At 38.9% G+C, this 14,365-nt stretch overlaps 1 protein-coding gene across 1 annotated transcript in view; it reads left to right on the top strand.

The window, feature by feature from the left end:
• LOC126471471 (zinc finger FYVE domain-containing protein 9) overlaps window positions 1-12,523 on the top strand; it is a 429,993-nt gene extending 417,470 nt beyond the window's left edge. The window contains exons 19-20 of the mRNA XM_050099668.1: window positions 7,727-7,888; window positions 11,164-12,523. Coding sequence (XP_049955625.1) covers window positions 7,727-7,888; window positions 11,164-11,322 — 321 coding nt within the window. The 3' untranslated portion in view covers window positions 11,323-12,523. The remainder of the gene's footprint in view (window positions 1-7,726; window positions 7,889-11,163) is intronic.
• Window positions 12,524-14,365: the final 1,842 nt, after the last annotated feature.

Genomic DNA, 14,365 nt, shown 5'->3' with positions numbered 1-14,365 from the left:
AGGGCATGATTTTAGGAAGTCATGGCCCTCTCAAAGTAGCTGATTAACACATTCCAGACCAGGATAATACTGAGTGACAAGTGGTGTGCTCAAAAATTTTATTTTGGAGAGATTTGCAGTACCAGGATTGGATGAGATAGTCCGGGAAATCTGCATTTGAACTAGGCTGGTGGGGTAATTACCTACAGTGAAGGCTGAGGTGAGAATGGTGGTGTACTGCTGTAAAGAGTTGGTATCCAAGGCAAACATATTTGTTCGGATACAAAGGCTGTGTGGGAGGGAACATTTGACATGGAAAGGATGGCAACTGTCAAAATGTGGGTACTGCTGTTTGTTGGTAGGTTTAATGTGGCTGGAAGTGTGTAGCTGGCCTTCAGTGAGGACGAGATCAACATAAAGGAGAGTGGCATGGGATTCGAAATATGACCATGTAAAATTTAATTGGGAGAAGGTATTCAGAGATTCTAGTAATTTTAGCAGGTCAGCCTCACCATGAGTCCATATGGTAAAGATGTAATCAATGTATCTAAATACTTAAACCAAACCAGGGGCAGAAGACTTACAGATCCCACGAAAGCCCATTTCAAGTGACCCATGAAAAGTTTAGCATAGGAAGGAGCCATCCTGGTTCCAATGGCCGTAGCCCTGATCTGTTTGTATATCTGTCCCTCAAAGGTGAAGTAGGTGTTGATAAGTATAAAGTTGATTAAGGTGAGTTAGAAGGATGTCAAGGTTTAGAATCAGGTGGGTACTGACTGAGGAAATGTTCAGCAGCAGACCGACCATGTACATGGGGGTGTTAGTATAGAGGGAGGTGGCATCAGTGGTGACAAGCCAGGGGTGTGGTGTACTCCGAAGTTGTTTTGTGGAGGGGTTAGTAGCACCAGGACTGGATGTGATGACCCGGGAACTCTGCATGGATTTCAGACGATCTAGGAAATGGTTGGTATCTTTGATGAAGGAGGAGAGTTTTTGTACTATGGGTTGCAGGTGTTGATCAACTAAGGCAGATATACATTCGGTGGGCACTTTGAAGCAAGCAGCTATAGGATGGCCAGGATGATTGGGTTTGTGGATCTTAGGAAGAAGGTAAAAGGTGGGGGTGAGTGGTTTTGGTTGGGTAAGAAGTTCTATAGATTGAGGTGTTAGTCCTTGTGAGGGGCCTGAGGTTTTAAGGAGGGACTGCAAGTCAGTTTGAATCATAGTGATGGGATCTTGATGGCAGATTCTGTATGTAGAGGTGTCAGAGAGCTGGTGTAGACCTTCACTTCACCTTCGGTCAAGTACTACAGTGGTAGATCTTTGACTGCTGGGAGAATAATAATGGAGTCATCAGCTTTTGGGGAACATAGAGCCTGGAGTTCTGCAGAGGGTATGGTAGGCAACATCTGACATGAAAAAGATGACAACTGTCAAAATGTAAGTACTGTTACTTGTTATTCTTCTTTTATTGTTCAACTCTGAGGTTGGTTTGCAGCAGAGCGCCATTCCTCTCTTCTGTCTGCCTTCCTCTTCATTTCCACGTATGTCTTACATCCAACGTCATTCGTGATCTGTTGCATGTATGACATCCTTGGTTGCCCCCGCCAATTCCTTTCCTCAATAGCGCCATCTGATATTGTTCCAATGGTGGTGTTGTGTTGTAGAATGTGCCCTACAAGTTTATCTCTTCTTGTTTGGATGTGCCTCCACAGAGATCTGAATACCTGTACTCCTCTAAGCACCTCTTCATTTGTTACTTTGTGTCTCTAGCTGATCTTCATCATCCTTCTATTGCACCACATCTCCAGGGCCTCTAGCCATCTTCTCTCTTCTCTTCCAATTGTCCAAGTTTCACATCCGTATAGGGCCACACTCCAAACGAAACCGAAACCTTTCATGATACGTTTCCTTATTTTCAGACTGATGTTGTTGCTACTGAGGCGGGGATCAAAATTCACGGGCAGAAGATAGACATGCTACGTTATGCAGGTGATATTGCTATAGTCACGGAGACAAAAGAAGATCTAGAGGAAGTCCTCAGAACAATGAAAAAAATTCTATGCAATCAGTATGGAGTGAGAATAAACAAGAAAAAGACTAAAGTGGTGGTATACAGTATAGGGGCATAATATGAACCTCTGAGGATGAGAATTGGAAGAGAGGAGCTGGAAGTGATACAGGAATTTACTTACCTGGGAAGCAAAATCACAAGAGATGGTAGAAGATCTAGAGGAAGTCCTCAGAACAATGGAAAAAATTCTATGCAATCAGTATGGAGTGAGAATAAACAAGAAAAAGACTAAAGTGGTGGTATACAGTATAGGGGCATAATATGAACCTCTGAGGATGAGAATTGGAAGAGAGGAGCTGGAAGTGATACAGGAATTTACTTACCTGGGAAGCAAAATCACAAGAGATGGTAGAAGCGCGAAAGAAATTGCGACCAGAATACAAAAGGCCAAAATTTCATTTAATCAGATGAGGAACTTACTCACCAGCAACAACATCAGTTGCTTGTTAGTAGGTTTAATGTCAACAGAAGTGTGTAGCTGGCCTTATGTGATGCCACCTCCCTCTATACCAACATCCCCCATGTACATGTTTTGCCTGCTGCTCTTTACAGCAGACACCACCATCCTCACCTCAGCCTTAACTGGACATGATTACCCCACCAGCCTAGCTCAAAAGCAGATTTCCCGGACCATCACATCCAATCCTGGTACTGCTGATCCCTCCAAAAAATGACTTCAAAGCACACCACTTGTCACTCAGTATTATCCTGGTCTGTAATGTGTTAATCAGCTACTTCAACAAGACCAGGACTTCCTAAAATCATGACCTGAAATGAGATTCATTCTGTCTGAGAATAGCTTTTCATTGTCCTCCCAATCTCTGCCATGTCCTTGTCAGACCCTATGCTCCTTCTCCATCTACTCTATGGCTCCAACCCCTGTGACTGTCCCCACAGCAAAACGTGCACGATGCACCCTCCTATCACCATCTATACCAGCCCTGTAACTGGCAAAAAATACACTATCAAAGAGAGTGCCACCTGTGAAACGATGTGTCGTGTACCAGCTGTTACGTAAACACTGTTCGGCCTTTTACATTGGCATGATTATCACCAAATTATCAGTTATGATGAATGGGCATAGGCAGAGGGTGTGCACTGTCAACACTTAATATCATGTTGCTGAACATGCTCTACAACATGACAGTTGTGATCCCGGTACCTGTTTCACCACACACGCCATCTGGATTCTTCCCCCAGAACCCATTTTCCCAGAACTCTGCAGGTGGGAACTGGCGCTACAACACGTCCATGGTTCTCGCCATCTGCCTGGCCTTCATTTACATTACTGTCTTCCCTCCTGGCATTTCTTCAGAGTAACTTCTCCTCTCTTCATTGCATTTTAATTTTCTACATCTTTCATTTTCATACCTATCTATTTTTTGCCATCCCCCTCCCATCTCTCTTTCTTACAATGCACTTAGCTTTTCACTCTTATTAACTTGTGCACAAAGTTATAGAAGTAATCTTTGTCTTGCATATTACACAGTCTTTCACCTCCGCCTTTTCAAATCGCATCTGGTGCAGTCCCCAACACTCTGTCTTTTCCTTCTCGTCCCATGCAGTAAGTCTCCCTGACCTGAAGTTCTGGGTGACTTTTCCAAAATTTAACACTTTCCTTAGACCTCTCCAGTCCTTTTCCTTCATCCCTCTTCCTGGTCCTTCATCCCTTCTGCTGGACGGAGTCACTGGCTCCAAAAGCTTGCATAATTATAATCTTTTCTTACATGCATGTTATACTGCCACTTGGTGAGTAGATTTTTTATCTGTCCAATAACATTAAAAGGTGAATACAGTGTGACGCGCGCGAGAGAGAGAGAGAGAGAGAGAGAGAGAGAGAGAGAGAGAGAGAGAACTTTGGCACACAGACTGTAGAATGAGTATTCATCATATAGCTCAGACTCTGGCTATACCCAAACACCCTTGTCCATGACACTGTAACCGAACAATTTCATATAAAGAAAATGTCTGCAAAACTAGTCTCGAAAATTTTGACCGACTATCACAAGTTCAACCAAGTGCTGATTTGTGAAGAACTTTTGGAAAGGTGTGGAAATGATGGTACTTTTGTGGCAGTGTTATAACAGGAGATTAAGTTGTGGTTTTCAAGTACGAGACAGCTCAGAGTTGCACATCGCACAGTTACCATGTCCCAGGAAGGCATACATGAGGAGGCACAAACTAAAGGCAATTATTATTTCTTTTTCAGTGCTAGTGATATCATTCACCACAGTTCGGTACCTACCTGACAGACTGTCAATGCTGCCTTTTATGTGGAAGTGCTCAAAAGACTGAAAAAGGGGTTGCACACATCATATCACACATCACTGGTTCCTGGAAGCTATGCTCCACCAAGACAATGTGCGCAGCGATGCTGCTTTCTTGGTTAGGTATTATCTGTTACAGGGTGTGTAAGCCCCGGGACAATGGGGAAGTCCAGGAAAAAACCGGGGACTTTTTCGTTCAGCTAAAATGAAATGTCGTGTGACGAGGGCCTCCCGTCGGGTAGACCGTTCGTCTGGTGCAAGTCTTTCGATTTGACGCCACTTTGGCGACTTGTGCGTCGATGGGGATGAAATGATGATGATTAGGACAACACCACACCCAGTCCCTGAGCGGAGAAAATCTCCGACCCAGCTGGGAATCGAACCCGGGCCCTTTGGATTGGCAGTCTGTCGCGCTGACCACTCAGCTACCAGGGGCGGACACTTCGTTCAGGTGAAAACTGGGAAAAACCCAGGAATCTTTTAGAATTCCTGGAATTTTTTTTTAGTTTTCAGTTAAATTTTTGTAGTTTTGACTGATAAGAACCGACACTCTTACAACGAATTTTACTTTTAGCCCCATAATGCGGAATAATACTGCAGCAATAAAACATAAACGAGGGTGGCAAAAAAAATAAAACCTGAGTTGCAAAGGAAATGCATAATTTACAACAACAAAACATAGTGCACACACAAGCGGCTGCCAACAGCAAAATGTGCCAAAGGCCTTAGGACGAAGACTATGCAATAGCTCATAACAACAAACTGCTTCCGATGAGCATAACGTAACAGTGGTTTACGTTAGATTTGTTTGAGCAATTGCCAGCAGGCTCATGCACGTGCGTGGGTGAGTCGTGTATGAGCAGTACCTTGTCCCGCTTCGGGCTACTTGAAGTGCGACTGTAAGCTGTAGCAACAAGCAACCAGATGCTTCCCGAAAAAAATTTTCTGGTGTGCCAAAGCTGCCAGATTCGCATGTACGCAGAGCAGGCTGAGTTGTTGGTGGGAGGGGGCTAGTCTCCATGTGACCTGTGTTTACGTTTAGTGATTTTGCTGTTTCCTCTTCGTTTACAGCTCTCATGTCAAATGAAAACAAAACGGATTTCTGTGGCTGGGGGCTATCAAGCGAATTTAAACATATTCGCATAATTATGGAAGGCTAAAATTAGTTTTTTTTTATTTCATTTTATTTCCAAGTTTTTGGCAGCCTGGCATTAAATGCCTTACAGAACAGTGAAGTTATTTTTGTGAATTTGCTGAAGAAATTCGGCTTTTATTAATGTTTTCCACAGAGGCAGTCAATTTATTTGAAACACTATTGGCTAGTGTCAACTATTTGCTGAATTTCAAATGCACATTTTTATCTTGTGGCACATATGGCATTATGCCATAGTAAAGAACCGACCATTAGATAATACAGTAGTGGTGCTCCAAGAAAATCTGCATCCTGAAAACCACACTGAAAACATTAATATCATGTTGGGTCATACTTTTTTTGTGAATCTGGACATACAAATGTGCACTTTGAGCTGAATTATGCATTTTAGTATGGTTCACGAAATTCCGATGCTCTTTTAGTATCCTGTGATATCCTGTTTCGTTTATTAGATAATGCAATATCTCTTAATGCTATACATGTATGAAGATATGGGCTTCCTATGTCATTGTAACTGTACGCACACACGCATTTTCTGGTGCTCTCTGGCAACTGCTGAAACGAATTCTAACAGATCATTGGAAAATATTACGAATGGTGGTTTTGAAAAGCATTAGACTTTCAAAGTAAATTTCATTTTATGCTGCCGGCCGGAGTGGCCGAGCGGTTCTAGGCACTACAGTGTGGAGCCGCACTACCACTACTGTTGCAGGTTCGAATCCTGCCTCAGGCATGGATGTGTGTGATGTCCTTAGGTTAGTTAGGTTTAAGTAGTTCTAAGTTCTATGGGACTAATGACCTCGGCAGTTAAGTCCCATAGTGCTCATAGCCATTTGAACCATTTCATTTTATGCAAGATGAATTATGTTATGTGTGCAAATGTGCTTTAAATTTCTTGAATCACAGAGCATTTGATTCTCATTTAAAGCTTAACACTTTGAGGACCAGGCATTTAGAAAAATTTCGAGCCCAGAGGGCCAAACATTTATGTCATTATTTAAAATTTTAGTGGCACATTTGTCTGATGTATCGTAAAATGGAACACAAGCAAAAATGACCAACATTATATGTGAAAGCTTAGCATTCCTGGTAGCTACACTATGTATATTAATTTAAACCATTAACTTTTCATATTTGAGTGTTTGTGGTACTTAACAGTAATGTTGCTATTGGCTGACTACATCACGTGTCCTATGCTCTGAATACCTGCTATCATTGGCTGGCAAGATCATGTGATATGAGCTATGATTGGCTTACAACAGTTTTGAAATCTCGATTTCAGTGCTTCGGAAACTAACATGCTGCATTTTGTGGAATTAAAATACATACTTTCATAACCCAAAAATATACAGCGTATTGTAATACAGAAATATGCAGCATACATGTAGCTGTACTTCAAAGTGCTTTTTTTTCCTGGGGTTCATTTTCTGAAGTGCTGGGAAGTTCTACGCCAGTATGTAAAACCTTAATCATTCAAAGGATTGATAAATTTTATGGTTCCGAGTGAAAATGTACTGTCACTTAACAAGGAAAAAGTGTATTTTTAACCAGAATCCAAGAAAAATCTGGGAATTTTTCTCCATGTCTTCGTATACACCCTGTATTAAAAAACTAGATGGCAACACTGCACCAGCTCCCCCCCCCCCTCCCCCCCTCCCGCTCCCTTACCATCCTGACCTTGCTGTGGAAGATTTCTTTTGTTTGTTCCTGGCTGAAGACGACCCTGACAGGAGTTCATTTTCGGACCATCAACAATATGAAATCTTCTATTACGTGTGCCCTAAAGAATGTCCCAACCCAGGCCTTCCAGTAAGCCTACAATACTTGGAAACCATGATGGAAAGAATGAATTGACAGGAGGGTTCTGTTTTGAAAAATTTTGATGCATTGTACTGTTCTGATCAATAAATTAGTTTTTATGGACTTAGTTGTATTACCTTTCTTACAAACCTTATCTGTCAGTTAGAGCCGGCCGGAGTGGCCGAGCGGTTAAAGGCGCTACAGTGTGGAACCGCACAACCGCTATGGTCGCTGGTTCGAATCCTGCCTCGGGCATGGATGTGTGTGATGTCCTTAGGTTAGTTAGGCTTAAGTAGTTCTAAGTTCTAGGGGACTTATGACCACAGCAGTTGAGTCCCATAGTGCTCAGAGCCATTTGAACCATTTTGTTAGTTAGAAGAGGTATTATTTGTTGTTGTATGAAGACATGTGAAATTATTTCAAATTACCATTTTTTTCTTTTTTTTCTTACAGTCTGAAGAAGTATCAGAACAGGGAAGTGATCCCATAGATATCAGTCGCTTGACAGAATCAATAGCAAGAGCTACCTGCCTGGCTGTGATTAATCTTCTAGATTTATTAGCACAGGCAGGTCTAACGAAGATAGCAGTTCGAGCAATGATACACCCAGAAAATGTAAGTTAATTGCTACAGTTTTCATGAGTACCATCACAGAGAGAGCAAAGGAAACTTAGATGTGTGTTCTGTAACTGAGCTTAAAGTGTTAATGGCTTTTTATGATACAATGTTTTCAAAAGAGAGAAAATTGGTGACTGGTTTGAGAAATTTGTCATAAGGTAGCCAGTCTATTATATCTGTATATAGTTGGTATTTCTTTTCAAGTTGGTTAAAATACATTGCAGATTTATGGAGTGTAGAATATAAAAATTGAATTCCCTCACAAGGCACATGCAGTGTGCTTCTTATTTTAAAATATCACTATGCACTATGATTTCACCCTTCACACCAATGGTTGTGTTACTTGAGGTAATTCATACAATGTTGTCACAGAAGAAGCTGAGTAGCTCAGTGGTGTAGTGGTTTGATACTAAACTGTTGCATTGAGGGTTGTGAGTTCAAAACTCACCTGCACTAAAAATTTTTAATTTGTATATTCAGTTTGAGTACATTCTAGAAGAATCCACAAATGTCAAGAATCATATACTGTATGTGTTCTGGCCAGAGGCAGTTCGCTCCGTGCTCTTTTATGTGCAAATGCTGAATAAACCTTCGTTAAGTGAAGTTAGTGTTTGTCATTCATCTAATTACACCTTCTTCTACATGACAACATTAACTAGGATGTTTCTACCACTTCTAACACTACAAGTTAGATTTCAAAGGAAATTTGTATTGTTCATAAAGAGGACTGTGTTGTAGGTAAATACAGAATTTTTGCCATATATTTTAGTGGTTATTGGGTTTTGGACTTGAATATCATTGGTTGATGCAACATCAGGTACACTATACTCCCAGGATCATATTCCATTAAGACATCATCTTGATCAACCAATACTTAGCTCATATTTATCACAGCATATTTAGCTTGATACACTTGAGCTTCAAATAAAAGTGTAGGAAGCATGCTTTTATTTGCACTATTTCCCTGTATCTTGACTGAAAAATTCCTTAACTTGTGGAGAAAAAACAGTAGAAAAGCCAGCATCAAATAAAAATAGTATGAAATTGATAGATTGCTACTCATCACATAGAGGAAGCGTTGATTGGCACACAGGTATGTTGAAAGAAAACTGCTAGATAGTATCAACTGCAAGGACGTCCACCTTGATCAGAGTGTCAGCTTGACTAACCACACCTTTTACACATTTCCTCTTGTTTCATCTCTCACTCATTACACCCTGTCATTTCAGCTCTAACTCATTACAGTCTATGTTAGACACTCGATTACACTAAACTTGAAACAGTGGGTTGTAGAGGAGCATTGTACTATACAATGGGATCTTTGTTGTTGACTGGTTTCACTGATCAATGAAACAGCTCTCTGTAGTGGTAGGATACTCTTCTGGCAGTCTCAGCTAATAATTTGTTTGCTTGGATACATGCTTGGAATAGCTGTCAGGCACAAAGTGTGTCAGAGTAAACGAGCAACTTCTCACCTGTGTGAAATTCCATCCGTTCCACAGTGTCAGTCAATATTCAGCATAAAAAATGAAAAATTTGCTTAAAACCATTGCTGCCAAACAGTTTAATTTTGTAACTGGTATCTTTTGTGTTGGCACCATACATTGATGATGATGATGATGATGATATGGCAGTTTTTTATTTCTAATAATATATTAGTAGTGGGAGTGGTTTGCTAAAATATTAATTGCTGTAAGGTGTATCACATCTCCATTCACTACATTCTTTAATCTACTCATTTGTATTATATTAAAGTTTTTTCCTGTAACATTATAGAATTAATTGTTTCCTTGCTAAACATGCAGTAATAACCGAAAACTTGCATACCAATGACTGTGTTGAGAGATTGGGCACTGATGAGGAACATTCATAATGTTTTCTATCACAAATCTAAAAGAAGATACTTTGTCAGGAGTCTTCACACTGAAACTAATCATTCTCCACATATTTACCATGAAAAGTGGAACACTTCTCTTACTTATGGATGAGCTAGTTGATATCCTTCTTCAATAAATGCTCAATTTTGCTTCTGTTCCGTCTTTCTTATTATGCTATTGTCATCCTGGAAATGCTCGGCAAACAGTTGGCTCTTCATACATTGAAAGAACATGTCACAGGGTTCCAGTTCAAGGAAATATGGAGAATGGGACAGAGTTTCATATCCCACACAGCAACATGTGTCACTGCTGTGAGTAATGTCCTGGCATTTTGTTGGAATGCTTGTCAGTACATTTTTGCACGATTACTTACCAGGGTATCATGGTAATATTGTCCAGTAACTGTCTGTCAACCACACATCATAAAAATAAAAATTGTCAGCATTACTGCCACTGAGTGATGTGTGTGTCCAAGCTCATTCTAGTGGTGGTGATATTGAATATTTCCACTGTGTGGTAATGAGGTGATAAAAAAGTCACCAAAATCAGACTGGTAGAGCTCCATTGTTTTGGCTACTGCTTCCTTCCAGCATAATTTTCATTGGACACCCAGAATATCATGTCAGCAGACAGGCATAAAGTGTGAGCTCATACAGCAGTGTAAGGTGAGACACTTGATGTTTCCTAAAGCATGTGGGTGATATTTGTCAGTGACCCGTGACTTAAGATCCCTTTCCTCCACTATTGTCTAGAGAGAAATGTGATGGTATTGAGGCATCAGGACCCCCACATGTATGAGAATTTATCATTCCTCACAGAGCGATGGGCTTGACTGCAGTCTCATTTGGTCACATTATAAAAACCTATGCTATTTAACAATATATCAAACTTTGGAGCACTGCCTGCATGCATGGAAACTTGTTCATCATGAATGTCCTTCCAAAAACAGGAAACAAAGTGACATTCACATAAAAAAAATTAAGTGGAAAACCAACAGGGACATCTGCTGCCCCTGCATTGCAAAATGTGAAGTTTATTCTTTATTCTTGCACCCAAAACAATGACATTTATGTCCACCATAGATATGTTAAGGAATTAAGCATTCATTGTAGTGATTGAAACACATTTCTCTAGTTTTTAAAATGTGCAGAAATAAAAGAGGAAATGATTAACTTACCAATGGGTAGGACAAGTAGTGCCCCAGCTGCATGTAATGTATGTCATAACAGAAGGTTGTTTACTTAAAAAATAAGACAGGGTTTATTCTCATACAGGGCTATTTTCAAGTGACATGAAGTACATATTCAATAAGTTAGCAATTTCTTGACATTTAAAAACACTTTTAGAAAAATAATGGGAAATATTAAACTTAAATGCATACCTTTTGTCTTTTAGGTGGGCTATGAAGCTGGAAGCCAAGGAGAAAAACTTCCTCCAATTTATATGAATAGTCTTGACAATGAGCTGATCCCCATTCTTCACAAAGCTGCATCAATGTCTCAGGACAGCCCTGCTGTTGTTTTGGAACTGATTTTTCATATAATGTTGCAGTGATATAAATATTGATGCAAATTTGTAACAAATATGTACAGTGTAATGCGGTAATCATGTATTCTCCACTTGCTGTTACAAACAGTAAGGATGTGTTTGTGTTATTTGAAGAACTGTGTTATTACTCACAATTAATATTAAATGGTATATGACTTGTATAAATAATCGTCCTCACTTAGTTCAAAGTATATCTCTTTCTCAATTTAAAGTCATCGTATGAGTTCATAGTGATTTTATTTGTGATGTAGAAAATCTTTAATATGTCAAAAAGATTTTTAAATAGTTGAAAACTATTTTCATATTAATGTTTTTCCTCTTTTATTACTTTAGCTGTCAGTCTCTGAAATATATATACTGTTGTTATTTGTTTTAAGTGAGCATATTTTGTGTGTTTATCATCATAATTTTATATACCAACTGTTTTTCAGACTGTAAGATTTAAGGAAAAGGACTTGTTTGAGAATTAGGGATTTAAAAGGCTGTGTGGTCGGAAGTTGAAGTTAATTTGTTACTTTTATTGTACCGATAAATTACAACGATCATTTTCTTACAATAGTCTGTGAAAAGTGATTTTACAAGTAAAGCTCAGGGTAAATGTTGGAGTATCATACTGGAATAGCATCAGTGACTTCTTTTATTTTTGGAGTATATTATCTAACTGTATATAGATAGAATATTTAATGAGTATACTCATGTTTCCAGCCAGATTATTAAAACTGCAAAAATGTAAGTTTTTAGCTATCTTATCACTCATGTTACCATTATAGCATTAAGGTCTTGTGCATGTAAAGATACTTTTTGCTGGAAGACACACCTCCATTTAGAATTTCAGCATACTTAAGTCATCTGTCGTATAGGTCAACTGTTAGAAAAGACTGTATTTTTTCAGTCATTAATCTGGTTTGAAACCTGATCTCTATTTGAAAGGATCTTTTAAAGTAATGGTGCTAAACTAATATTGTAATTTTTCAGTGTTCCAGGCTTATATAAGCAATTAAATTTGTGAGTTTTCCCTAGTGTATCTAAAATGCTCCACCAGTCTCGTATTTTAGGATGACTGTAGTGCCTTATGAAAACTGAAATTATTTTAAAAATTTGTGATCATAAATGTGATAAAAAATATATTTTTGTGTTATTAACTGTATTTATTTTTTGCATTTTATGACCCTTACATTTATATTTTACTGCATATCTGTAACTATCTCAGGAAATACATATCTGAAAAACAACACACATCAGTTTAAAATTCATTTCAGTACTATTAATGTAATCACATAACACTGTTTGGGCACAGGAAGAGACACTCTTTTTGCATGTACCTGGAGCCCACAGTTTTATTTAGTTTTAAATATGCTGTATTCTTATTTACATATTATTGACAACTGTAAGGTTGATAAATTATTGATATTTCCCATGTTAACTGTCAATTTTCACACTGTCCATTCTAAAGTTAGTGTAACGGATTCATTTACGTTAACCTTTATAAAAAAAACTGATGGATTTATAAAAGGAAACTGTAGTTGTTTCTTTTGTAGAAATAGAGTGTAGTACTGTAGAGAATTTTGGACTGAGTTCTCAACTAAACACCCCTAGCCCCATTTCTCCATCTCAAAAAAAAAAAAAAAAAGGGTGGGGGGGCGGGGGGGGGGAACTGTGCTTACAAATCTGGAGACAAAATCTTATCAAATTATTTAATTATTTGATCTGTTTTGTAAACTTTCATTTCTTCTATCGGAGTAATTTCATTATCCTCTTCTTAAATAAAGTAATTTTTTTAACTGTGACTACAAGATGATCCACACTTGTACATTTTGCTTGCTTCAGCCCATGTCAGAGTTAAGGTTCTAACTTCTAGTGACCAATAATTACAGGAACTTGGATGCATATCACCAATCATGTATGGAAGTCATTTATGTCACTTGAAACCCTCCAAGTACCCAGTGTCAATTATCATTCTATCTTGCAAATAAAAAAGTATCATTTCAGTATAGTAATGGACTTGATCAAACAGTAGCACTGAGGGCATGCAGAAACGAGCATTAATTTCTTTGTCATAAAAATATTTTAAAAAATTAGCTAGTTGCATGAATGTGTGAGCATGGTATAGGAGGATGTGGAGGATGAAGTTTTTAATTATGATCAGACTGATACTTTAATAACTAACCTCTTGATTGAGAGAACACATTTAACTTTGTGTTACTTTGTTATACTGTGTTTATTGCCTTTATGATATACAACAACTTTCAAAAATAACTCCAGGGTGTTTTAGGTATCTTATCTGCTTATTTTGTGTTGTGTTATTGACACAAATAAGCTGTTACTTTTTAGGGGTATTAGATATATGGTTTAGAATGTCCCTCACTAGTGGAACACGTGTGGATTCACTCTAACATTATTTTTTCATTAGTTACCATTTGGTTTAGGTAGGTCAAATACAAATGGATGGTCAGCACTTGCATAATATACTAATTTATGAAGCATTTAAGCACATATAAAAGTTTTTCTTTTTTTAATTGAAAATTAAAATTTATTTCTATTACAACTAGCCAGTCATGATTTCTCCGCTTCTTAATTGCCATTTTGACCTGGGAGATCATATGAATTTTCTATATTCCTCCACAAATCATTTCTGTTCCTGGCTTTCACAGTCCGTTCATTTTTCAGGCCTATCACACTGTGGTGCCAACTATTGCAGATACAGTATCATGCGCCTGAGCCACACGCCAAACATGATGGTATTCTGTGTGCCCGACCGAGACTCGAACTCGGGACCTTTGCCTTTCGCGGGCAAGTGCTCTACCATCTTAGCTACCGACGCACGACTCACACCCGGTACTCACAGCTTTACTTCTGCCAGTATCTCGTCTCCTACCGTCCCACATCCTGTTGATATTCTCATTCCATCTTGTCCATATCCTTTCTTGGCCTGTCCTGCCCTCCGTGGATCCTAAGAACGCTACTCATGGCAGTCTTCCCTCTTTCATCCTAATTAGGTATCCTGCTCACAACAATCTTCTTTTGTTCATGCTTCGGCCAATATCAGCTT

This window comes from Schistocerca serialis, chromosome 3 (genome assembly GCF_023864345.2).
Source record: "Schistocerca serialis cubense isolate TAMUIC-IGC-003099 chromosome 3, iqSchSeri2.2, whole genome shotgun sequence".
In the NCBI taxonomy this organism is placed as follows: Eukaryota; Metazoa; Arthropoda; class Insecta; order Orthoptera; family Acrididae; genus Schistocerca; species Schistocerca serialis.
This window is presented reverse-complemented; position numbering and strand designations above follow the sequence as displayed.